Here is a 27,989-nt window from a genome sequence, read left to right as displayed (position 1 = left end):
TAGCCTCTGTTTGTCAGAGGATGGAGATGGATGGCAGGAGAGAAATCACTTGATCGTTGCCTGTTGGTCCACTCCCTCTGGGGCACCTGGCATTGGCCACTGTCAGTAGACAGGATACTGGGCTAGATGGACCTTTGGTCTGACCCGGTACAGCCTCTCTTATGTTATGTTAGTCAGGAAATATTTGTCAGTATTTCCATTTTTCTGTATTACTTTGAGTGTTTTATAAAAAGTTTTCTAGTAGCAAGTTCCCCTCTTTTATTCCCTCTATACCTCATAACATTTCTGGGGCATGGATTGTGCCTTTCTACATCTACATACAGCACCTAGCACAATGGTGCCATGATCTTGGTTGGAGCCGTGGGGTGCTACTGTAATACAAATGATTTGTACTGTGGTAATGCCTATGGGTTCCAACCCGGGATTAGGGACCTATTATGCTAGGCACCATACAAAAATACAACAAAAAGATAAAACAAATAACTGAAATCCATCGTGCACCCATACCTTTGGTTCCAGACAGATAACTCTTTACACTCAATTATCTCACAACAGAACCTTTCAATTAAATTACTTCCACTGAAAATGTTCCACTCTCTGCAGGATTTTAGAATTTCCCTTAAACATTATGCCACTTCCTGCAGAACTCACGCTCACATCAGTATCAGTTTTCTGGCCAAAAGGCAACTACATATTCCAATTAACTGACCTATTGTTGATCTGTTTTTGCTGACTAGCCAGCAGTGGTAGCTGAAAAGTGACAGTATGCTGATGAAGAACATGGCAGCCACAAAGAAAAGGAAAAGTACATGGAATTTTGCATGCGAGTCTGGCAGATCATTCTGGGGAGAAAAAAAATGAAGATTAACATTAACCCTTTTTAGCAAATAATCCAGCATCCTCAGTAAACGTCCTACTCTACACTTATTCCCCCCTGAAGCTTTTTTCCCTTCACTTTGCATAATATGCTGCATCACTAATATTCCATATTATCTGAAGCGGTTCAGAGCAGTGGATCACAGTGATTAGCCTGATAGTAACCCCATTCGGTCTGAATTTTACCTATTGTTCCTTGTAAACACCAACATAACTGGAAGCAAGCAGTATTTTCTATGTACATTTGACAGCACTTTTGGTATAATCTCTTTCATGTTAGGGTGGGTCTTCCATACAGCAACAGGGGAGAGAAAATTGTTTTTAGAAACAGGAAAATTTGGACTGTGAAACCACAAGCATCAACAGATGGACTCAGGGAAGGTGCTTAAACTACTTTTAATTTAAAAACTGATTTGATTTTAAGTTGATAGAGTCCCTGTTAACATGCCCCTGAACTGGCAGCGAAAGCAGAGAGGAACTGGACTAGTTACACAATGTCTTGTCTAAAATATTTTTTAATGTTGGAAACATTAGGGGCTAAATCCACAAAGGGATTTAGGTGCCTAAATCCAAAGTTTAGATCCTCAAACTCTTTGCTCAGCTGCCGCTTAACCATGAAAGTGCTTAAATTCCCTAGGTGCCTACATTTCTGCCAGTGGGCATGTGCAAAGTTGTGCAAGTCCTGAGTTGCTCAATGCCTAAGACCCAGCGGGATCTTCAAACTGGGCATTCCAACTCCTAGGTTGCCTACAGCGCCCACATCCTGGCTGTTCTCAAAGGTCACCTAAGAGCACACTTACTGGATTGGGCCCTGTACAAAACAGAGGAGGAGGATTTGCTAATGCCCGTGGCTCCCCCCAGTAGGCCAGTGGTCAGGGCATTCACCTGGGAGGTTTAAAGGAATGATTTCTAGTTCAAAATGAATGATTTGGGGGAAGTTCTATGGCCTGTGTTATACAGGTGGTCAGACTAGATGATTACAACAGTCTTTTCTGACCTTGGAATCTATGAGGTTCATGGCCAAGAATGTCAAAATGAGAGAGCTGCCTAAGACCCACCCCTTTCCTCCAATCCCTACTGGCTAGTTTAGGCAGCAGGGCTAAGTCCCCTTGGTTGATCTAGGCCGAGTTGCTTGAGTTAGACCAGCTTAAAACACAGCCAGCACTTACACAGCAAACCACGACAGGCCCGTGCTCATGGCAAAATTATGGAGATCACGTTTTTATGTAGATCAACTTTTCTTGAACTACAACTTCAGTATGTCACGTACAAAACATGATTTAAAAAACAAACAAACAAAAATATTAGGCATTCACTTTCTTCCCTATCTATTTTTAGGCTTTGCTGTATACTTTTGCAATAGGCCAATGAGTTTTTTAAACAATAAATGGTTTAATTACATACGCTCAAAAACTCAATACTTTTAAGAAGTTGACCTTTAACAGCATTCAGAAATTAGAGTATCTATTTTTATTCAGAGGTGTAGTTGGCCTTATTGCCATTTAATTTTCCATTAGACCATTCAACACACACTTATCTGATGTTGATTTCTTTTCTAGGTTATCTGTCATACATTTCAATTAAATCAAACACACAAACACTCTATACCACCTGTCCTATACAGAGAAAGGATTACAGGTTTTTTCCAATTAGGTAACAAGGTAAACAACTATCACAAATGAATGGACTAGAAAAAGCACAGTAGGAACAATTTCTATATTAATCACGTCAACACAGGATTTTACCTTTGGACAATTCTCTGCAGATTTCCTGCGGCAAAGCTTTGCGCAAACAAAGACAATTTATTATATACCAGTATTACTTCAAGACAAATGTTTGAAAACAGCACAGGCTTTGTTCGGAAAGCAATGGTTAGTGTGCACATGTGTTCTAAAACATGCAGCGTTCCAATGCCCATTAGAAGTCTTATCTTTCATTCATAAAGAAAATGGGAGCAAAGTGCACAGGAGCAGATTGCCAACTCTTTTTTGAAAGCCTAAAGTGCTCTGTTGGTGTGTGTAACTGGCAACATTTATACCATGTATGGGGCGCTTTCAACATGTTTCCTCAGCTTTCCCAATACAGTTGCATCAGGTGCTCTCTCCATTAGTAGTTTTCATCTAACTGTCTTTTAATTTTGTAACTGAGGTTTAAAAAACATTGACTATGAACAGAATATTCGGGGGTCAGGAAAATAACTCAAGCTCAGCATACCTTAGAGGTGCAAAACAAATGCTGTACAGTTTAGTGATTACACATCTGTCTGCATTTCCAATATACTCATTACCACAGGTTGGAGTTGTCAGTCAGGGGGTTGTAAATATGAAGAGGAGAAAATTTTCCACTCAGACATGATGTTTGTTTTTCAGTTGTGCTGGGGAAGTAAAACATTTAGGAATGGGCTCTAAATGAGGCAGAATAAAATGGTTTCTCGTTTTCTGTAGTCAGTCATAGCTAAAAAAATAAAAACTGCCCATACAAATACACATGTGATAATGTTCCCTCTCCAGCAGTGTCCTGTTGCGTGAAGGCAAAAGGCTCTTATACACTGATCTGGGATGCCTCCCACCAGTTAACTGAAAAACTCTAGGCTTCCCCTTCTGCAACAATAAAGCCCTCTCTAAACTTAGACTTCAAGTGTGATGTTTGCACACGTTAGCCAACACTTTAAAAGTCTAGCGTGGGCAAAACTGACTGCTTTAAACATATGAAAAGCTGACCAAACAAAAGCCTAAGCTTTAACTTGAACAGTTTAGCACATGCTAAAGGCAGTGTCCCTTGTCCACACAATACTTTTAAAACGTGTTAATTAACATCACATCTTACATCCAACTCTAGACAAGGCCTAAGGCCTTGGCTACACTCGCGGATTCACAGCGCTGCCGCAGCAGCGCTGTGAAGAGCAAGTGTAGTCGCGCCGCCAGAGCTGCGAGAGCTCTCTTGCAGCGCTACAAGTATTCCACCTCTCCGAGGGGAATAGCTTGCAGCGCTGCGAGAGAGCGTGCAGCGCTGCAGGCGCTTATTACACTGGTGCTTTACAGCGCTGCACTCGCTGCGCTCGGGGGTGTGTTTTTTCACACCTCTGAGCGCAGCAAGTGCAGCACTGTGAATTGCCAGTGCAGCCAAGGCCTAAGAAAGCAAGGTACAACTGCTCTCTCCACCAACACATCAAGGCTAGGCTCCTTGACCTCACAACATCCTTACGTAGGGCCATTTAGTTACTGATGATTTCCATTTCTTAAGGCTGCCATTCTCTCTCTCTTTTCTTCAAGAGACCCAGCCATGTTTTGACCTCTTGACATCAGGGTCAGCGGAGGAGATTAATTTCTTCTCTCTGCTGACCTCCACGCTGGGGTAGCCAAACCTCTTTCCAACCCAAGATAGGTGGCCCTCTTTCTGGGGGACACAGCTTGAAGATTAAGAAATACAGATCCACAGAGTAAACAAGAAAGTTACAGAGGTGCTTTTTATTCCAAGGAGGCAGGATAGCCAAGGCTCTGTCAACAGAGTTTGCAGGCTAAGTGATAAGAGAAAAATTCTCAAAACAGTAAAAGTACTAGAACTTCAAGGAATGTCAGTTTTTTTCACTGTAAAAAAAAAACCAAACACATTTTCAAGGGTTGATAGCAATTCTAATACAACTTTCATGAAACATGGCACACATCTTCAGTTTGAAAAAAAAATTTTTTTTTAAAACAATTTAAAAAAATCCACTTGGCTAGTTTGGAATTATATTTCTGTAAAACAGACAAAGTAATTCTTGGAGAACAGTATTTTCTCAAAGCAAAATATTTAGTTTTTGAAATAAAATTTGATCAGGACCTGGTCAATACTGTGGTTAAATTGCTGCTGTTGTTCTGAACTTTAGAAATTGTTTACTTAACATGGGCAGAACTCATTTTGGTAAAGATATTTTTTGATTGTTCGTGTAACAAAATAGCCAAGTGGATTTAAAGAAAAAAAAAAAAAGTTGTTTCAAACTCTTCCTCTCCTGTTACTTCTATTCATCTTCCCCACAGAATATTTTCTTATCTCATTGTTCTCCTCATACTGCCCTCATTCCACACAGGCACTCTCATTTATAGGGATTTTCTAAACATCTAATAGCCTGAGGTCTCAACTAAAATGAAGAGCCCTATTGGCTAGTAGCAATGTCCATGTGAGAATCTAAACTCCTCCCACTCCTCCTCCTCTCCCTGCCTGCAGCTGTTGCAAAAGGAGATTTGGGATTTCTACTACAATGTTGTCCCTAGATCTGCTCGAGGGCTCCATTTTTGTAGTGTCCAGATAATGTATGCTTGGTAAGTATGAAGTTTCCATTCCCCACTGGCTGTTGGAAGAAAAAAATAGCTCTGTTCCCCCACTTCAGCCTCAGAGCCTACTGGCTGTTGCAAGGGTGGTGCTGTTGCACTTATCCTAGCTATGTACCTATATATGGTCTCATCACTTTAAAATCTAAGAACCCCTGTACCAGGCTTTGTTTTTGAATCCATCTTCTGCCTTTGCTCAGAGCTTTCCCAAGCTGCAGCAGAGTAAATTTCATCTGAAACTTGTCCATGTTGGGTCAGTGCTGTTTCAAAGGTCCCCAACAGGAACAGTGAAAACTAACAAGCCTGATCAATTTTCACTTTGCTTTGCGAATAAGTTACGAGCAGCTGCAGAGGAAATGAAGCTAACAGTCTTCAGACAGCAACACATCAGTTATACCTGGTTCATATCTGGAAGGCTTTCTTTACAACTACTGAGACTAGAATATTTTAAAGAAAACAAATCACACATAGCAATAAAGTCTTAGATTCTGCAGAAGTTGATGGCATTCATCTAGAAAAGCTTCCTACACACCACACGCAAGTGAATTTTGTAAGCCATGCTAATGAAGGTGCCACCACTGCTCTACAGAAGTCTTATTAAAATGGTCAACTATTTTAGTCTCATTATAATTTATTTTAGGTACATTAATTGCAGTAGTGTATAAGTGGCTTGAATATAGGTATAAAGTATAGTTTTACTTTGAAAAGTGATTGTAAGAAAGGCATTGAAAGAATTCAGGATTTTGTCTCTCAATGATTTCAATAACAAGTGTGTGAAAGTTTACAATTAAAAGATGTTTTTCCTACGCAAGTCCAGCAACCTCATTTTGAAATTTGTCAAGATGGGTTCTTTCCACTCTTGAATATCATAGTTCTGCATGCCAAATTAGACCCACACTCATAATAAAAAATGTTCTGTTGTTGATGCACTGAATCCTGCTCAATCTTTCTAAGTATGTTGGCTCTGCAGTGCTACCAGACATAAGAAGCATCACATACCTGTTTTAATCACTAAAGCAAACAGATATAATTGAATATACAAATGAAGCAGTACTGCTGAGTAAGATAAGACCACTTTTTTTTTTTTTTTAAACAGTCAGTTATCAGAAACGACACATGCTTGCAGGGAATATTGAAGTCTAATGATTACATAAGAAGCTCTTAAGTTTCCTCTCTCCACTCAGAGAAGTCCTCTCCACTATTGTGTCTGATGGGCTTTGGAAGAGATTTTCTGTAAATAGGTGGTATTTAAATAATGCTCATTATGGCCAAATGTTCAGACACAAGACTTCCACTGTAATAAGACTTATGAAGTGAGGTGACAAAGCAAATCAGTCCTCTTTCCTGCATGTCTGCTCCCCCACTGATCTGTAAAATACAGAGGGCCACATCCACATTGAGCCATGTTCACAAACAAATTAAAGATTCAATAGTGTATATTCAATAAGATTGAACATTAGAGTTAGACCATTTCGTTTTGAGAAATTTGCCAAGGGCAATGTTTTAATGAGGAAATTAGTAACATATCCGATTGAATACAATCATAGAGCCTGATCCTGCAAAGCACTGACACTCAATTCCCACTGAGTTCTTTGGCTCTACACTGATGGGCCACAATGTAAAATTGATATATTATACTGAAAGGTAGCACTTCGTAGAATTGGGCGTACAGCCTGGATGACTGCTAACACCATTTATACCATTTGTCTTTCTTAGACATTAAAAGAACAACTGTTTCAAGTGTAGCTACTCCGAACGTATCGTGTAGTCTTATACAAAGAAAGAGATCCCTGATATAGCTACATCTTTAGGCTCCAAAAACTGTCATCCTTACAGCTCTGAGGATAATTACTGTTTTGCACAGCAGCACAGATGGCAACTTGTGTCTAAGAGGCAGTCACAAGTTTTAAAAGTTGTGAAGAAGAGCCTTTCACTGATGACAATTCTTCCAATCAATTATTTTTCAGTAGCATTAGCTGAATTCTGAAAGTAACTACATCTAGTCCTATGTATCAGGAAGGACAGTAGGCACAATGCAAGGCTTTAATATTAGGAGAGGGAATGAAATAGAAGATACTCTATTGAGTCTGGAATGTGCACTTCTCTCTGGAAGAGAATTGGTATAAAATATAATGTATAAGGATACTTCCACTGACAAGGCTCTATTCAAATGAATTTGTGTAATAGAGTATGTGCATATTCTCCATTTGAACACTGAAAACAGTTGCAGTGAAAGTAAACAGTATTAACATTGCACATACTTTGCATAACTTCTTATGATGCCCATGTGTGGTCAGTAAACGCTACTAACCTCAAATTGAAATTTGCCATTATAAGCACTCAGTATTAAAACCAAACAAATTCATAATGAATAGGCACATTTAGCTGTCTCTTCTGCTCACAGAATATCCACAAGTAGATTTCTATTTCCTTGAATTTGTTATTCAAATCTGACAATATTTTCCATCATTTGTTTTACTCTGTTGCTTGGGTTATAAGCAGCTCTCTGTAAGTATCCAACACACATATTTGAAAAATTGAGCTGTGCTATTCAATTTTGGGCATCAGAGAAGTTGCATTTTATTGTTTTTGAATTTCCACCCTCTCTACTCTCCCACAGTATTTGTCCAGCTCTACTCAATGTAGAACTTAATTTAATTTCGGAAGGTTCTCTTGCTTCAGTCACCTCAAGTGATGCCGCCGTTGATGGTACTGATCCACAAAACAGACAAAAATGGATGACATGATGCGCTGATGTAGATTTCAGTAATGCATGCTAATTTAACAAAAAGCAAAACTTACTGTCCAAAACTTTATGAAGTACTGCAAGACTGTAGCGGCAACAAACAGACAGTACAATAAGGAGTATAATAAAAACAGGAGGAAGAATTTGTAGTTAGAAAATCCCACACAGTTATTCACCCTAAAAGAGAAAGAGAGAGAGAGAGAGATCACTATGGTATAAAGATTAATCAAACTGTTTTTGTGGGGCACCATTGTATGTGCATGATTTCATCAGTCTGTCAATTGGGACAACGTTCCATCAATGAAGAAGTTAAGATTTAACATTTTAAAATCCCCTTTTTCAAGAACATACCCTTAAGTCAGGTGATCTGGGCTCCTCCCATCACTCCTGCCACTGAAATAATTTTGCTGAACAAAGAGCAGCCTGATGACCAGCACCATTTCTGGCCAGATTTCTTATATAAAAATATGAAGTCTTGCCAGACATCAGAGACCTTGAGCCACTGGGGGCCTTTCCATTGACTTCAATGGGTGTCACGTTAGGCCCGAGAACATCTATTAATGTTTACCACAACTAGCAATATCTGCTGGGATGGCACGTCATGTGTAGGGGAATAAAAACTGCATGATATTCAATAGGGTCTACATGTCCAGGTTGCAATTCTACACCCTGAAATGAATCCTGCATGGAAAAAAAAAATATATATGTAGCAATACAGTAACTCCTTGCTTAACGTTGTAGTTATGTTCCTGAAAAAATGTGAGTTTAAGCGAAACGATGTTAAACAAATCCAATTTCCCCATAAGAATTAATGTAAATAGGGGGGGTTAGATTCCAGGGAATTTTTTTTCGCCAGACAAAACACACACACACACACACACACACACACACAATACATTTTAAACAATTTAATACTGTACACAGCAATGATGATTGTGAAGCTTGGTTGAGGTGATGGAGTCAGAGGCTGGGATATTTCCCAGGGAATGCCTTGCTGCTAAATGATGAACTAGCACTCAGCTGACCTCTCAAGTGTTAACACATTGTTGTTAATGTAGCCTCACACTCTACAATGCAGCACAAATAGAGGGAGGAGACACAATAGTCACATGGCAGTGGCTGCAAACATTCCCTGCAGAAACTGAACATGATGATGAACCCACTCTGTACACTAGAGCGCACCACTCCCTCCACTTTCCAAAGTGCCAGAGGGTGCATGCGTGCGAGAGAGACAGACACACACATCGCCCCTTTAAGTACACTGACCCCACTCTAAGTACACTGCCTTTTTAAGTAGATCAGCAAACTCCCTTCCTCCTGAGCCATCGTGTCCCCCCTCTGCTCTGTGGAGTTGGGGGTACAGGAGCAGGGATCAGGAGAAGGGGACACCCTGACATCAGCACCCCACTTCCCCTCCACAGCAAGCAGGAGGCTCCCGGGAGCAGCTCCAAGGCAGAGGGCAGGAGCAGCACACGGCAGTTGGGGGAGGGACACTTGAACTACCTGATACAGTAACTCCTCACTTAAAGTCGTCCCAGTTAACGTTGTTTCGTTGTTATGTTGCTGATCAATTAGGGAACATGCTCATTTAAAGTTGTGTAATGCTCCCTTCTAACGTCATTTGGCAGCCGCCTGCTTTGTCTACTGCTTGCAGGAAGAGCAGCCCCTTGCAGCTAGCTGGTGGGGGCTTGGAACCAGGGTGGACCGGCAGCCCCCCATCAGCTCCCCGCTCCCCTAAGTTCCCTGTGCAGCAGCTGCCTGCAGTTCAGCTGTGTCCCTCCCCCCACTGCCATGTGCTGTTCATGCCCTCTGCCTTGGAGCTGCTCCCCGAGACTCCTGCTTGCTTTGCCGGGGGGGAGGGAAGGAAGAGGGAGGCTAATGTCAAGGTGTCCCCCTCCCCCCTGCTCCCCGCTTACCCCATCTTCCATAGAGCACGGCTCAGGATGGAGGGAGCTTGCAGCTGTGGTCTCAGCAAGCTGATCTAATTAACAAGGCAGTGTACTTAAGGGAAATGTGCATATCTCCCTCCATTCCTGCTGCCTTGCAGAGTGAGAGAGTTAACCCTTGAGGGATCAGCTAATTGCTAGTTCATCATTTAGCAGTAAGGGAAATATCCCACCCTCTGACTCCTCCACCTCAACCAAGCTTCACAATCATCATCACTGTGTACAGTATTAAATCGCGCGCGTGTGTGTGTGTGTGTGTGTGTGTGTGTGTGTGTGTGTGTGTGTGTGTGTGTGTCTTTTGTCTGGTGAAAAAAATTTCCCTGGAACCTAACCCCCTCATTTACATTAATTCTTATGGGGAAATTGGATTCGTTTAACATCGTTTCGCTTAAAGTTGCATTTTTCAGGAACATAACTACAACATTAAGTGAGGAGTTACTGTAGTTGATAATCTGCTGGGCGGCTGCAGCACAGGGTACTTAGGGGAGCTGATAGGGGGGCTGCCGGCCCACTCTGGTTCCAAGCCCCCACCAGCTAGCTGCAACAGGCTACTTTTCCTGCAAGCAGTGGACAAAGCAGGCGGCTGCCAAACAATGTTATAAGAGAGCATTGCACAACTTTAAACGAGCATGTTCTCTAATAGATTAGTGACGTAACAATGAAATAACATTAACTGGGACAATGTTAAGTGAGGAGTTACTGTACCTGTTAGTGAGCTGATCAACTTGATATCTGGGAGTGAATTCATTTAAAAAGTGGGTATTCACCCACGAAAGCTCATGCTCCTATATGTCTATTAGTCTATAAGGTGCCACAGGACTCTTTGCTGCTTTTACAGATCCAGACTAACACGGCTACCCCTCTGATACTTGACATTCATTTAAGAAGTTGATTTTCACAATTTAGTAAAATAGATTCTTATCTCTTGGCACATACAGTATTGAATTAAACACAATAAAGCAGCATTTCAGCCTCTCTCATTTCTTTTAACCTGACCAGTTCTGCTGTGAATCTATATATAAGTGCATATTTAGGTTTCTTAGACCTACAATTCTGGCTTGCAATATACATTGCAATAAGCATTAGGAAATATGCTGCTCTCATTTATACATGTCTGAATTTGGAGAAATTCCATTAAAAATCAATGGAGTAATTACATGTTTACTTTGGTATACGAGAGTGAAGAGTTTGATCAATTGTTTCAATATTATTTATATTCATTTAAAAAAAAAAAAAAAAACATACCAAGGACAATGATGGTCCATTTTTAGTACACATCTGAAAAAGAAAAAGTCCATTTCCAATTAATTAAAATAAAAATTAAAAGTACAAAATACATTTACTTTCTAATTCAAATATTTGGTCTCAAACTTCCTAAAGCTGTGAAACAACTTTTTAAATACCCATTACTTCTACTTTTCAACCCCACCCCTTCAGGCAAAGGGCCCATATTATAGCTGTCAGACCTTCTGCCCAGGAGAAGTAGAAGATAGTACTCAAAAAAGCCCATTAATCAGAAAGAGGGGATATTATTGAACTGCATAAGGCACTCTCTGTCTCCATAGACCATAAGGTGCTGTTTTCACTGTACACCAACTCCATCTAATGAAGAGAGGGAAGAGCATCTTCGCAAGCTAACCTAGTGAGGAGGCTGGCTAACCTAGTGAGGAGGGCTTTAAACTAGGTTCGCTGGGGGAAGGAGACCAAAGCCTTGAGGTAAGTGGGAAATGGGATATGGGGAGGAAGCACGAGCAGGACAGCATAAGAGGGGAGGACTCCTGTCTCAGACTGAGAAAGCGGGACAATCAGCGAGTTATCTTAAGTGCTTATACACAAATTCAAGAAGCCTGGGAAACAAGCAGGGAGAACTGGAAGTCCTGGCACAGTCAAGGAACTTTGATGTGACTGGAATAACAGAGACTTGGTGGAATAAATCACATGACTGGAGTACTGTCATGGAGGGATATAAACTGTTCAGGAAGGACTGCCAGGGCAGAAAAGGTGGGGGAGTTGCATTGTATGTAAAAGAGCAGCATGACTGCTTGGAGCTCCAGTATGAAACTGCAGAAAAACCTGAGAGTCTCTGGATTAAGTTTAGAAGTGTGGCAACAAGGGTGATGTTGTGGTGGGAGTCTGCTATAGACCACCAGACCAGGGGGATGAGGTGGACGAGGCTTTCTTCAGGCAACTAACAGAAGTTACTAGATCGCAGGCCCTGGTTCTCATGGGAGACTTTAATCACTCTGATATCTGCGGGGAGACCAATACAGCAGTGCACAGACAATCCAGGAAGTTTTTGGAAAGTGTAGGGGACAATTTCCTGGTGCAAGTGCTGAAGCAACCAATTAGGGGCAGAGCGCTTCTTGACCTGCTGTTCACAACCAGAAAGAATGAGTAGGGGAAGCAAAAGTGGATGGGAACCAGGGAGGTAGTGACCATGAGATGGTCGAGTTCAGGATCCTGACACAAGGAAGAAAGGAGAGCAGCAAAATACGGACCCTGGACTTCAGAAAAGCAGACTGACTCCCTCAGGGAACTGATGGGCAGGATCCTCTGGGAGAATAACATTAGGGGCAAAGGAGTCCAGGAGAGCTGGCTGTATTTTAAAGAATCCTTGTTGAGGTTGCAGGAACAAACCATCCCGATGTGTAGAAAGAATAGTAAATATGGCAGGCGACCAGCTTGGCTTAACAGTGAAATCCTTGCTGATCTTAAACACAAAAAAGAAGTTTACAAGAAGTGGAAGATTAGACAAATGACCAGGGAGGAGTATAAAAATATTGCTCAGGCATGCAGGAGTGAAATCAGGAAGGCCAAATCACATTTGGAGTTGCAGCTAGAAAGAGATGTTAAGAGTAACAAGAAGAGTTTCTTCAGGTATGTTAGCAACAAGAAGAAAGTCAAGGAAAGTGTGGGCCCCTTACTGACTGAAGGAGGCAACCTAATGACAGAGGATGTGGAAAAAGCTAATGTACTCAATGCTTTTTTTGTCTCTGTCTTCACGAACAAGGTCAGCTCCCAGACTGCTGCACTGGGCAGCACAGCATGGGGAGGAGGTGACCAGCCTTCTGTGGAGAAAGAAGTGGTTCAGGACTATTTAGAAAAGCTGGATGAGCACAAGTCCATGGGGCCAGATGCTCTGCATCCAAGGGTGCTAAAGGAGTTAGCGGATGTGATTGCAGAGCCACTGGCCAATATCTTTGAAAACTCATGGCGATCGGGGGAGGTCCCGGATGACTGGAAAAAGGCTAATGAAGTGCCCATCTTTAAAAAAGGGAAGGAGGAGGATCTGAGGAACTCCAGGACAGTCAGCCTCACCTCAATCCCTGGAAAAATCATGGAGCAGGTCCTCAAGGAATCAATTCTGAAGCACTTAGAGGAGAGGAAAGTGATCAGGAACAGTCAGCATGGATTCACCAAGGGCAAGTCATGCCTGACTAACCTAATTGCCTTCTATGAGGAGATAACTGGGTCTGTGGATGAGGGGAAGGCAGTGGATGTGTTATTCCCTGACTTTAGCAAAGCTTTTGATATGGTCTCCCACAGTATTCTTGCCGGCAAGTTAAAGACATATGGACTACAAGATGGATAGAGAGCTGGCTATATCGTCGGGCTCAGTGAGTAGTGCTCAATGGCTCCATGTCTAGTTGGCAGCCGGTATCAAGCGGAGTGCCCCAAGGGTCAGTTTTGTTCAATATCTTCATTAATGATCTGGAGGATGGTGTTGACTGCATTCTCAGCAAGTCTGCAGACTACATTAACTGGGAGGAGTGGTAGATACGCTGGAGGGTAGGGATAGGATACAGAGGGACCTAGACAAATTAGAGGATTGGGCCAAAAGAAACCTGATGAGGTTCAACAAGGACAAGTGCAGAGTCCTGCACTTAGGACGGAAGAATCCTATGCACTGCTACAGACTAGGGACCAAATGGCTAGGCAGCAGTTCTGCAGAAAAGGACCCAGGGGTCACAGTGGACGAGAAGCTGGATACGAGTCAACAGTGTGCCCTTGTTGCCAAGAAGGCTAATGGCATTTTGGGCTGTATAAGTAGGGGCATTGCCAGCAGATTGAGGGACGTGATCGTTCCCCTCTATTCGACATTGGTGAGGCCTCATCTGGAGTACTGTGCCCAGTTTTGGGCCCCACGCTACAAGGAGGATGTGGAAAAATTGGAAAGAGTCTAGCAGAGGGCAACAAAAATGAATAGGGGGCTGGAACACATGACTTATGAGGAGAGGCTGAGGGAACTGGGAATGTTTAGTCTGCAGAAGAGAAGAATGAGGTGGGATTTGATAGCTGCTTTTAACTACCTGAAAGGGGGTTCCAAAGAGGATGGATCTAGACTGTTCTCAGTGGTACCAGATGACAGAACAAGGAGTAATGGTCTCAAGTTGCAGCGGGGGAGATTTAGGTTGGATATTAGGAAAAACTATTTCACTAGGAGGGTGGTGAAGCACTGGAATGGATTACGTAGGGAGGTGGTGGAATCTCCTTCCTTAGAGAGGTTTTTAAGGTCAGGCTTGACACAGCCCTGGCTGGTATGATTTAGCTGGGAACTGGTCCTGCTTTGAGCAATGGGTTGGACTAGATGACCTCCTGAGGTCCCTTCCAACCCTGATATTCTATGATTCAGCATTATCATTTGAGGAGGAAAAAATTCAACATTCAGAATTGATTTTAATAACCAGCATGCCTTACAGCTACTGTGGATAGTATGGGAAATATGGTAACCTGGCATTCAACTTAATCAATCTGATCAAAATGCTTGATCAGAAAAATAACTTTGGGATAGAGAGGAGGAAGATGGAAAAATATATAATCGATAGTTCCAATGGTCTATTTTCTCCCAACTTTAGAATAGCATGGCCAAAGGGTAGTAGTTCCAGACAGACACATGCATTCATCACATTTCTTAATTAAATAGATCTACCCAATCTCAGTCACTGAAATCTAATAATTTATTTCCCAGTCTTAAGTGGCTTGTAAGAACAGATTTTGCAGGTGGAGCAGAATGTGCTTGGTGGATAACACTAATACCTCTGAAGTTATGAAGACCTGTAATGCTACTGTAGCTCTCCCGAAACAAAGTTGTTACTACCACAGCATGCTTGTGCCTGACAGCTAGGGAAGCAAGGTAGGTTCCATGCACAGAAGTTTCTGTTGGCATATGTATCACAGTCCAGACCCACTTCACTCTCCAGTACTGATCCTTCAGACTGAACACATTTTACAAAGCTAGAAGCACATTTAGGACAAATCCTGCCCCATTCTTCATGGTGCAGAGGGTCCCATATGCAGAAGAACAGATGCAGTTCCAGCAGAGGGAAAGGCAGAGATTTGCACGTCTTACATGAAGCCCAGGCTCTGTGGGCTGGGAGAGGGACAGAGATAGTAGATCTACCATTATGCAGTTCCACTGGCAAGCAATAAAAATAAGGCACAAGTATTCAAGATGAGAATTTAAACAATAGATCACAGCTACTTACAGGTCACATGCAGAACAGTGGTGACAGCGGTCAGGCTTGATTAGTTGGCATCTATCACAATATCTGATTGCTATGTTCAAATTTTAAAAGTCAATCTGTTAAACAGGTCTTTGTAAAATTAAATTGCATACACACAGAAGTTTCCTATGTTCAAGAGACTGTTTCAAGGACATCTCCCCTCCCACTTCCATTCTGAATCGCATAAGATTGCTGTGGCAACTACAACAATTGCTTACAGAAAAATGTAACATGAAAGTATTTAGTGTAGCAGTATCTGTTTCTACTGTAAGAAATGCTTTTTCAACTCTTCCTCTTCATTTAATCTGTTCCTCAGTCTCCCCTCCCCTGATCCTCCAGCACATGCTTCCCTGCCACTTGGTTTCCTTCTCCTCTGGATATGCTACAGACACCAGGTCCTCTTCTCCCCATGTGCCTCTTTACATACTCCCCAAGCCTTAGTCCTCTCCTAGTCCTTGAGGGGGGCTCATATTTCTGTCCTATTCTGCTGATGTGATATCTAGCAGATGCAGTTAGACTGGCTACTACTCCTTCTCAGCAGTTGCTTTTAACAGGCCTCCAGACTCTTCTGGATAAAAAGATGGCACACCTGTAGAGGCAGCTATAAAGAAGGAGAAAAGCCACCACCACCAGGCAGCTCTGTGCTGACAGCCAGCAAGTGCCCCACAGAACACCAATGGCCCAGAAACCATAGTTTGGGAATCACTTAAATGCAAAATGAATTTACTCAAGATAACCATTAACAAATCTCATGACTTACTATTAAGTGATAAGAGAGACAAGGTGAGTGAGGTATATTTTTTATTGGACCAACTTATATTGGTAAGAGACACAACAGAAGTTGATCCAATAAAAGATATTACCTCACCCACCTTCGTCTCTCTAATATCCTGGGACTGATATGGCTACAACCACACTGCATATTAAATGGTATAACATTTGTAACTTCTATTAAAAAGAACCATAGGTCTTGGGAGTAATCAATAACACCACTAGTTTTAGAGTAGTAATGCAGTTATAGAAATCTAGCTATATTGTATTTAGGCATCAGAGAAAGTCATTTAACAGTCTCTCGTGATATTTTCAGAGAAATTACAATAGTATTACTTAAAAATAGTGAAGGTAAAGACAGAAATAGCTGAATGATCATAAACATAATGATTAAACAGCTCTGTCCTGAGAGTTATAGCTGATATTGGAAGAAGAATTTACTGGCATTTTAGCTTCCATAGCCTCAATTCTGACACTGTAGTGAAAGTAAATTCAAGCCTTAAATGTTCATACTTAGAGGACCAAAGCAATAACTGGGATTAAATAGAAATGAATATAAAAAACTCAGCCTTCCAACTCTGTTCCTTTAGTCTATGTAAGATTATTATAAGCAGAGCGCAAGATAAATATTTTCACGCTGAATTTATTTTGCAAAACAGGATCTTTTTTGAGAAAACTGTTCTATTTATTGGCTGCTTGTAGAGATCCACAGACAAAAAAGAACTCTGGCATCTCATGGGGAAATATGAAGTCATGGCCTTTTGCAGAAATTATTTAGCAGATGGTTCACACAGCAACATCAAAATAAATCTCATGAATTGGACTAGGAGCTTTTGGACTACTGGACTTGTCTGCATGCCTCACCCCTTGATGCTGTTGTGGTATAGATAGGCAAGTCTTTAGCAGCTCTTCTCAAAATGTCCTGCTGGGACTCTGGTCTCTCTTCTCTTTCATATTGTTCTTTATCAGATTTTGATAAGCAGAACTGCAAGAGGGGGACAGAAGAATAGTTTTTAACTGCATGACCAATCAAGGTTTATGTTAAGAGAGAACGGTTTGAATACTTTACCCCTAAAGAAGCAGCAATATCTGCCTATCATCTTACCAAACAGAGGAGAAAAAGTAGTAAATGATAGGAGGTACAGCAAGAATTTGTCCCCCACACATTCTGAAATTACATGATTGATCCTTTGTAATAAAACTTTAAAATGCTAAATTTAAAGGAACGGTCTTTGTCCTAGTTCCCACCACTCTATTTCCCTTTGCGATACAAGATTACAAGATGAAGACTTGTACTCAGTGGCGTTTTCTGAAGGTGCAAACTTCCCTTGAAACCATGAGTCTAAACCCTGTCCCAGAGGTGCTTGGGGATCCCAGGAGTTCAGAGGGCTCTGCAATAACAGAGGGGGGAGGGATAGCTCAGTGGTTTGAGCATTGGCCTGCTAAACCCAGGGTTGTGAGTTCAATCCTTGAGGGGGCCATTTAGGGAACTGGGGCAAAAATCTGCCTGAGCTCCCAACAGGAATCCCTGAAGGTGCCCTTTCCTTTCTATATGCACTACTCAGTGTCTCCACACCTACTCCAGTGAGGAAAAGATGCAAACTGGATTAAGGGTGTATCATTTTAACCATCTTGTACTTCTTGATTAGTTCATGTGGGTTTTTCTTGGGCCCTGTAATGTCCCCTTCTTTTGGAATTCACCAGAGTCTAAGTGGTTGGGGAGGGAGTAATAATAGGGACAAGTGAAGAAATGGTACCTCTCCTACTACAGGAAGAGTAGGAGAGATTGCTGTTGCCTCCCCATGTTACTTCTTAAATCCAGAAGGCTGAAGATTCAACCCACATCCCTCAGTAGTCAGGCAAGATTCCACTGCTGTATGCAGTATTGCCAGCTCCAATTTTTTAAAAGTCATAAAATGTCAGTTTCCAAAAATTATGAAATTGGCTTCAAATCATGAATTTAAAAAAGAATAAATATATCTGTATTCTTTTTATTTGCCTTTGGGGGCATCAGGGTGCACTTGGGTCATGTTTTAAAGCTTTTCTCCACAGCCACAAGGGCTAGAAACTTATTTTTAAAAAAATAAAGGCAGATTCTCACATAATTATTTGCCTACAGGAGACAGGGCTTTAAGTAAAATATCAAATATTGTGAGAGTTGGCAACACTGTATGAGTACGAGGAGTGCCGTTGTACACTTTTGCTGCTGCCTCTCAGGAGGCCTTGTCAAGCTAGGAGAAGTCGCTTGGTGTCTTCAACCCCGGGCCAGAGAAGTGGGCAATTAACTAGGAGAGTAAAACTAGCCTTAAAATACTACTTAACAGACACAGCTAAACAAGGCACAGAAAAAACCCTAAACCTCTAAAATCGGGTGGTTTTAATTTTTTTTAAAGTTGTCCTGTAACGATAAATTGTCTAACAAATGTTCAATTTCCCCAAAAAGTTATGTTTACATTATTATGTCTATTGAATATTAATGGGGTCACAAGTCTACCCTCTCCTTGGGCAACAGATGCAAATGTTCAAAGGGATGAAAGTTATCGATCAACAAAATAATTGTGACAAAGTTTTAGCAGCTCTTAATGTAAACAGTAACAAAGAGCCCCTTTGTTTCCTTCCTCTCTTTCTGGGATCTCACATAATGTTGATTGTTCTTCCTTATTATAAAATGTGCAGGGATTACACTTGCACAACAACAGGTGTGAAATCTTTTTTTAGTATATTAGTAAAATCACAGGATGCCACTCATTTTACAAGAATGGGTACTTAAAATAATAAGATTACGTGAAAATGTATACATTTATGTTTTAAAACAATTGGAAAAAATTAAGTGTGAACAGTTTAGAGACAATACTATATTCTTCCCTGGTGCCTGAACGGAGATGACAGACAGAGATTGTGGGAGAAGAGTGCTCAAAGGAGGAACATGGCTTTTGGATAAGCTCATATGTAGAAATTTTCCAATTCAGACCTGATTTTATCAACACTTAAAATGGCCACACTCTTTTTAACTCTCTGTTACTCACTGAAAGTTGAAGCCTTGCTGCAGCTTTTATTACAGTTAGTTATAAATAGATGTTGGCAGACAGAAGTATCCAAGCAAGCACCAAAATAATTATAAAATACACTGATGCTTAAGCTAAGTTCATGTGGCTCTACAAATCTTGGAGCAGCTGACTGGTTGAGATAACTGTTGGATCTGCCAAGTGTTTTGTCATCATCATACAGAACAGGCGCCAATTAAACCAGTCATATGATTTGAAGGCCAGCCTCCGCAGTGAATTTACAACTTAAAAATATTCAGTACTACTTCCTTTGCTCAGCTAACCAGCAGAACTCTCTTCAGCTTCCTCTCCGACTCTACTATAGATTTCTGTGACACTTTATAGATACATACTATAGAACTACAGTGTCTGCTTTTCCATTGCACGTATGTTTTCACCTGTACAAATTTGCTTTGGGCTAAATGCTGGCATTGAGAGAGTCATCCCTGCCAAAAACAGAATAAAAAAATTTCTGTTTAGCCAGCTTTAAAGTTACAGGAAATAGAGGGACAACTTCAATTGTAGTTTTGATATTAAGCCTATAGATCAATTGACTTACAGGAAAAAAATAAAAGCCATCAGATTATAGGTTAATTCACCTAATAGATTCCTTAGAGAGATGATTATATTACAATTATCTCTGTCAATAAAGCTAGCACTTTTTATGTCCGTCTTTAGAGATTTCTTTCTATATTGATTTAACAGTGCTTGCCACGCCTTGAGCTTCTAAACAGACTTATCACTGAGCATTACAGTCCTCTTAATGTTACGAATATTTATTGTAACCTATCCTTATCCAAAGAAACGTCACTGAGAGAGTTCAAATAAAGGTGTATAATGAAAATATATACAGATTGAGTCACTGAGCTTGTTATGTCTTAACTTATATTTAGTTTTGGCAGAATTGATTTTAATTTTCTTATAATTTTGACAGATAATATTGATGTTTATTTTTAAGCATTTTTAAATTTTTACTGATGTAAATTTTCACAGTTGCACAAAATTATTGGTTTTAAGCATTTTTTAAAAATCAATTTACATTTTCACAGTTGTGGGAAACTAGGGGCAGCATCAGACAGTGATTAATGATACACTGATAGAGAGGTTGGGAGCTTGGTGGGTGGCCTACTGGTTAGTGCATCTGACACAATCCCTTGTCTCTTTGCTGGGAGAGTGGAGTACTGGTGCCTGATTCCTGACCCCAGGTCAAAAGAGTTGGGGCCTTCCCCCTCTGTCTGGGACTTTTCTTTTAAGTGGGCCATAGTTAGGGTTACCATCCGTCCGGGTTTCCCCGGACATGTCCGGCTTTTTCAGTGTTAAATGGCCGTCCGGGGGGGGGATTTCTAATCAAGTAGAAATGTCCGGGATTTCCCCCTTCCCCTTGTGCGGCGCGGCTGATTGGACGCCTGGCCTGATTGAAAGCCGCTCGCAGCCACTAGGGCCTCTAGCAACCAGAGTCCCTCCCCCTCCCCCGCTCCCACCTCCCCCACAGAGCAGCGGGGCTGTGTTTAATTCCACGTGGAGCCTGCAGTTCTCCCTCTGCCAGGTGAGCAGGGCAGGCGGCGGGGGGTGTGTGTGTGTGTAGAGGCTGCAGGGGCGGGGGGTGCAGAGGCTGCAGGGCGAGTGGGGAGCAGGGGGCACAGAGGCTGCAGGGGCGGGGGGGTGCAGAGGCTGCAGGGTGAGTGGGGAGCAGGGGTCAGAGGCTGCAGGGGCGGGGGGGGTGCAGAGGCTGCAGGGCGAGCAGGGGGCACAGAGGCTGCAGGGGTAGGGGGGTGTAGAGGCTGCAGGGTGAGGAGGAGCAAGGAAGGCAAGGGCATAGGGGCTGCAGGGCGAGTGGGGAGCAGGGGTCACAGAGGCTGCAGGGGTGGGGGGGTGCAGAGGCTACAGGGGTAGGGGGGTGCAGAGGCTGCAGGGTGAGGAGGAGCAGGGCAGGCAAGGGCATAGGGGCTGCGGGGCGAATGGGGAGCAGGGAAGCACTTAGCAACCCCCAACCAAGATCAGAGCGGGAGGGAGGAGGGGGAATGCAGGGTGCTCAGAGGAGGGGGCAGAGACTTTGGGGAAGGGGTTGGAATGGGGGCGGAGAAGGGGTGGGGTTGGAGCGGGGCCGGGGGTGGGGAAGGCGCGGAGTTGGGGCGGGGGCGGGACCGGGGCCCCGTGGAGTGTCCTCTTTTTTAAATGTTTGAATATGGTAACCCTAGCCATAGTAGGGGGACCTGGCCCCTTCCTCTCCACCGGGTCCCAGCCCAGAGCCCTTTTGGGAAGCTCAGAGCTGGTAAGACAACTCCCACCTGTTCATGCTCTCTGTACGTATGTATATATATCTCCTCAATATATGTTTCACTCTATATGCATCCGAAGAAGTGGGTTGTAGCTTATGCTCTAATAAATTTGTTAGTCTCCAAGGTGCCACAAGTACTCCTGTTCTTTTTGAGGATACAGACTAACACTGCTGCTACCCTGAATCCTCCACATTGCACATGCTCAACAGGCCTATAGGGACGGGGTTGCCTGGGCCTAGTATAGCCTTTTAACCCCTTCGGGCCCAGTGTAGGGTTTGTATATACCGCATTGTACAGGCATTGGGATTCAAAAAGTTAAAGCTTTATAAACAAATTGTCAATGTCACATGTCAAAATACACAAAGTAAATATCATTCAATTTCAACCTCACGTTCTCAAGTAGCATTTTACTTCCTTTCCTATCTGTACATTTTGATTAATTGATGGAAATATTTTTAGTCAGATTGTGTGTGTATGGTGAAATCAATGTTTACCAACATTTACCCATAAAAACGAATCCTTCCAAGTCTACTTATATTTTATTTATTCTAAACACCAAACTGAAATTATTGCTTAGCAAAACATTGCAGTGTCATATATACTCGCATAACTTATTACTTGAACATATACACCTGAATGTCAAACTTGTGACTACTTAGAAACAAGCATTCAATCTGAAAAAATTTCATTAAGTTACGATGATTTTCAAAGTAATTTAATTATTTACATTCACGATATGGCAGTATGCTATTTATTTCAGTTAATGGGAACAGAGAAAATGAATTACATTGTACTTTAAACAAGTATCACTGCTGAAAACAGTTCAATGGTATAATAAGTGTTGGCATTTTTCCATCATTAAATTTACCTCATCGGAGGGGGAAGCAGGAGATGTAAAAATCGTCTTCCAATAGGACCATACAAACATGACAAATGACAGATGAAAAACCACAAGGTAGACAACTGCAATAAAAATAAATACAATAAGATTTCAGTGAGTATAGCTGAACTAGAACTAGAACATAAAAATGCAATGGTTTGGGGTATAGATAAGTTATTTCTCTTCTGCAAGCCAGTAAGATAAATTGCACTGAAACACACTGGATAATTAGGAATACTAGCACATCTGAGTGGGCTTAGCCCTATAAAGAAGTTATCTAAATCCACTTGATAGCCCACCAGATATGATGAGTACTACTTCATCCTCAGAATGAATCATTTAATAGGCTACTAAAATAATGATTATCAAAATCTTGGTCATGAAGCAATTTCCCCACTTATACTCCCACTTTTTTTACAACTGAATGAGCCTCATTATGACAGCAGCAACCCACAACTTTAGAAACAGACCTTCATTCCCACGTACCCACCCTCAGGAAAATTAAAATAAAGTGTCTGATGTCTGGAATAGCAAAATAAAAAAGCTGGAAGTATACATTTAAATTATCTTGACAGACAGGCCACATATATTTCAGTTGGTTCAATTACTAAATTCAGTCCACGTACAGTATAATATATTGTCAGCAAATGAAGTAAATGATACCAGCACACTGAAAACACTCAAGTTAATGTAAAATTTGGGTTATGCAATAGATATACACCTCTATCTCGATATAACGCTGTCCTCAGGAGCCAAAAAAAAATCTTACTGTGTTATATCGAACTTGCTTTGATCCACCAGAGTGCGCAGTCCCGCACCCCCGGAGCACTGCTTTACCGCATTATATCCGAATTTGTGTTATATCGGGTTGCGTTATATCAAGGTAGAGGTGTATCTTATAAAGTCTAAGCATTGCACTAAAAAAATTTTACATGCCAGTATTATAACTATATTTTATTACTACTAGGTGTTGGAAAGGGGTTGTAAATAATATTAAAATGTAAATGTACCTGTACTGTAATTCAAACAAGGTAAACATTAATCACATTTGGATTTTGCTGTAATATTTAATATACTAGGCTCCCACTTTGATTCCATCTTGGAAAAGCTATTCTTTATACTTATAATAAAGGGTTGGGGACTAGATAATGGCAATTCTTGATGTAACATCTTATTTCTGTATGAACATTTGTGATAGAACTTCTGCCTTTCTGATTATTTTTTGTCTGTATAACTCTTGGTGCCTTCTCTGCCTCCACCTGCCAAATAAAAAGGAATATTTGTAACTAAACTGTAGACTCAGCACTGTCACAGCCATAGTGGAAAGTAGGATCTGCTGGCCTTTAACACAAAATGGACTCCATTTCTTTTAGTGGTGATGACCTAAGGAAAAGGTGTAGCTAATTTCAAGATATGTTATGATATGTTTATGATTAGTTAACTATGTCAGGGAGACTCATGAGAACTGGATGACCCAACTTCTCCTTAGGGTTGCAAAATAAAGTATTTCTAGGCTCTCTTCTGGATTAAAGGGAAGCATCAGCACTGCAGACAACTCATGGTCAGGTTCCTGATAGAATTGGATATAATTTCATGTGCAAAAGCAGAAGCAGAACCCTTGTGTCAGAAGATGAGAGATTTGTTCTCTGGTGTTAATATACCACAGGGCAATATCAAAATCATTTAATGGGAGCTATCACCTCTAGCATTTTGGGAGGAGGGGAAGGAAACCAAGAAGCAGCTGGCCACTGATCTGTAGCATGAAGCAGACACACATATAGACCACAGCCATTCTTGGTAGGAATTAAATCAAAGATTTATAAATGGATTCGTGGTACTGGAAAAAGAGAATCCATTGGGTGATTTGAAGCCATCACAGGAGATTGAGCAAGTGCTTAAAATGGCATGATGAATATAGCACCACAGTTTATGGTGCTTGGGTTAATGATGATGGCCAGGGCTGAACAAAGTCATGATATCCAAGACTAGTTTGACCAGTTTCTACTTCTCTGTAACATCTTGTGAAGAACATTTATCTAGATCAGTGGTCATCAACTGGTCGACTGCGATCGACTGGTCGATCCTAGAGGATCTCTCAGTTGATCGCAATCTCCGGCGGCGCAGCAGGGCTGCCACTAAGATAGGCTCCCTGCCTACCCCGGCCCCACGCTGCTCCTGGAAGCGGCCAGCATGCCCCACGGCCAGGGGTCTCCCTCTGTACGCTGCTCCTGCCTGCAAGCACCACTCCCGCAGCTCCCATTGGCCAGGAACAGGGAGCTATGGCCAATGGGAGCTGCAGGGGCGGTGCTTGCAGAGAGGGGCAGCGTCCAAAACCATGTGCTGCCCCCCGCCCCCAGCGGCATGTTGGCCCCTTCCGGGAGCAGCATGGGGCCAGGGTAGGCAGGGAGCCTGCCTTAGCAGCAGCCACGCTACACCACCGACTGGAAGCTGCTGGAGGTTAAGTGCTGCTCGGCGGGAGGCCGCACCCCAACCCCTAGCCCTGAGCCAGCACCCTGAATCCCCTCCTACACCCCGAACCCCATGCCCCAGCCCTTCCCCCCCTCCCAGAGCCAGTACCTTGTACCCCTTTCTGCACCCCAACCCCCTGCCCCAGCCCTGATCCCCCTCCCAGAGCCAGCACCCTATACCCCAACACTCTGCCCCAGCCCAGAGCCCCCTCCTGCACCAAATTCCCTCCCAGGGCTTGCACCTCTCACCCCCTCCTACACCCCATCCCCCTTCCCTAGACTCAGCCCAGAGCCCCCTCCCACACAGCGAACTCCTCATCCCCAGCCCAAACCCCTACCCCAGCCCATTGAAAGTGAGTGAGGGTCAGGGAGAGTGAGTGACGGAGAGAGGGGGAATGGAGTGAGTGGGGCAGGGCTTTGCGGAAGGGGCGGGGCAGAGCCTGGGTTGTCCTTAAATACAAAGTGATCTTGGGCATAAAAAGGTTGGCCATCACTGTTCTAGATAGATGAAGACAGAACTCATTGTATGCTGATGTGTGGCATCTTGTGGAAATTGAAAATAATTGGCCACTGATTAGATGTCAAAATTTAGTACTGTGCTATTTTAGATGCAATACCAATGAATAACACTAAATTAACACAGCTAACAGCAGTAAGAGAACAGCATCTGATTAGAACAATGGTCCCAAAACTGTGGGGCGGAGGAATATTTGGGAGGAGTGCGCAGCACAGCCAGCCCCCCCGGGGGGCAGGGATGAAGCACCACCCAGCCCCACTCTGCCCCCAGCTCTGGCCCCAGCCCCCAGTGCGGCACAGATAGAGTCCATTATGGGTAAGGGGGGGCATGACATAAAAACTTTGGAGACCACTGGATTAGAGTGAGGCGATTCCAGGATCTGACCTGAGGTGGGAGCTGAGAATACAAGGAAACAGGAAAAGAGGGGTCTCCCTTTAAACTGCTGACATGTTTATACCATAAGGAGAATACACTGATACATTCAGCTTCTTGCTAGGCTAACTTTAACAGTTCTTAGGTCTGCATGTCATATGTTTTAAGAATGGAGATCTACACAGGCAACGTCACTGAGGATGTAAGAATACCTGAAGATGAATGTAGAGCTTATACAATGCAAACTGATCAGTCAGGCACCCTTACTGGATAATGGAAGAAAAATGACTGGACCTTCCTTCCTGACAAAAACTGTCCCTAGAAATTGAAGAAGCCATTAGAAATCAGGCGAGCAACAAACTTGACGTGTGGACCTGGGGACAGTTAGCAATGCTTCTCCAGTGCAGCACATGACCTACGCCTCATACCAGAAGTAAACAGGAACCACTGACTGTTGGTATGATGCAGAAAGACTCCAAAAGGCTTTTACAAACAGGGAGAAAGACCAACCTTAAGGACCTATAGGCAAGCAAGTAAGCTAACTCAAGACTGTAGCCTAAGTTGTTCCAGCATATCTATCTAGTCAAAGAAATCAAAGTAATGAATCATCAAGCTGCGGTGACTCAAGCAGCATCAAGGCAAGATATCCTCTAACTGATTTTGAGCACCACGTACACTCCTTTCTAAGAAGATACACAAACTACTTTAACCCAAATTAAGCTAAGAGACAGAGAAACCAAGGAGTGGTCCAGCTTGTCAGTCTCCCATTGAATTCCCTTCCCCAGCAGATGAAATTAGGCTGAAGTAATGTTAACAGCAGCAAAACTGCAGCCATGAGGAAAGAGACAGTTATTTGGCTTCATTGCTCTTCACCAGCCTAAATCCTATTCCATTTCCCAAGAGGCACATTTCCAATCTAAACAGCGTTGGAAGATACTGGAACACAATTAGCAGGTGTGTCAATGCCACCTAAATCCCAAAATTGTCACCCCCACAGGCATTCCATTTACTATATTCATACCTTACTATGCAAGAGTCTTAAAACTAGCCACTATGAACAGCTGCTCCCACCTACTTTTGAGATTAAACAGCTGTATGGCGTCAGGCAGCAAACTTCTTAAAATGAGGAAGTAACATCAAACATTTATGTCATCTTCCCTTCCAAGAAGAGGGAAGCTTGACCTACTTGCTATGCGGATATAGAAATAAACATTTAAAGAAGCTATATTTAATGTTTCAAGGATGGCATGAAGTAGACCGTAAGCTTGCGGCACTTCCACCTGCTCCAAACAATGCACACACACACACACACACACTGGATAGGGCCACACTTAACTCCCAAAGGGGGAGAGAGGGTATGTTGTTGTGCACAACATGAACCTTAACCTAAGCTTCCTCATGCACTTAGCTGTTCCTAGGGTTTTTCCTAATAGGGAACTTCTGCCACTGCCCCATCTCCCTTGCCTTAGGCTTTGTCTATGTTGGCAAATGAACGACAAAACGTTTGTCGTTCAGAGGTGTTCAAAAAAAACCACACATCCCGAAAGACAAAAGTTTTGTCGAGGAAAAGGGCCGGTGTGAACAGTGCCGCTCCCGCTGACAAAGCTACTGCTGATCGTTGGGGGTGGAAGTTTTTTGTCAGCAGGAGAGCTCTCTCCTGCCAACAAACAGCGGCTACACTAAGCGCCTTTTAATGGCACAGCTGTAGCGGCACAGCCGTGTCGCTAAAAGCTGTGTAGTGTAGACATAGCTTTAGAGAGAGATTAGAATGATTTTAACACTCATGGAATAGAGCTAGCGGGACTCAAGTGACATAGCAGTCAGCAAAAATAACTTTATATTCGTATGCAGAGTCCTAAAAACTGCCTCCATGTGACATGAATGCTTATTTCTTTATGAAATGTCCCAGGGTACTAGCACTATACAGAACAAATAAGATGGGGTCTTCTCTAAAAAGCTTCATGTCTAAGTTTAGACATAATAGGAGGCATGATAAAAACAGTAAGGTGGGTTGGGGAAGGAGGACAAAAGTAAATTTAAGATTACAATGGAGGTGGCTGGGTAAATCAGTGCAACGGGGTGAGAAGAATGGAATAGTTAGAACCAGAAAGAGGAAGTGATGGATGCACGAGGGCAAGGCACAACTAAACTGTCTTAGCAGTAGGGAGTTAACTAAAACATAGAAGATTATACTTAAAATGCAAATTCTTTGAGGGTCGGAGGCCTCTCTAGCGCACACACACACAGGCCCTAAGCCCTTACTGGGGCTAGGTGCT

General features: G+C 42.5%; 1 protein-coding gene across 2 annotated transcripts in view; it reads right to left on the bottom strand.

The window, feature by feature from the left end:
• Nucleotides 1-27,989, bottom strand: part of ZDHHC20 (zinc finger DHHC-type palmitoyltransferase 20) — a 77,254-nt gene that overhangs the window by 11,782 nt on the left and 37,483 nt on the right. The window contains exons 3-9 of one of the 2 annotated variants that reach the window (XM_054015458.1): nt 22,345-22,439; nt 17,018-17,138; nt 15,365-15,434; nt 11,124-11,156; nt 7,989-8,109; nt 2,622-2,657; nt 710-842 (exon numbers count right to left, since the gene is read on the bottom strand). In XM_054015458.1, the coding sequence (XP_053871433.1) occupies nt 710-842; nt 2,622-2,657; nt 7,989-8,109; nt 11,124-11,156; nt 15,365-15,434; nt 17,018-17,138; nt 22,345-22,439 (609 nt within the window). The remainder of the gene's footprint in view (nt 1-709; nt 843-2,621; nt 2,658-7,988; nt 8,110-11,123; nt 11,157-15,364; nt 15,435-17,017; nt 17,139-22,344; nt 22,440-27,989) is intronic. The other variant, XM_054015459.1, reaches the window with a different exon arrangement.

Source organism: Malaclemys terrapin, chromosome 1, assembly GCF_027887155.1.
Source record: "Malaclemys terrapin pileata isolate rMalTer1 chromosome 1, rMalTer1.hap1, whole genome shotgun sequence".
Taxonomy (NCBI): domain Eukaryota; kingdom Metazoa; phylum Chordata; order Testudines; family Emydidae; genus Malaclemys; species Malaclemys terrapin.
This window is presented reverse-complemented; position numbering and strand designations above follow the sequence as displayed.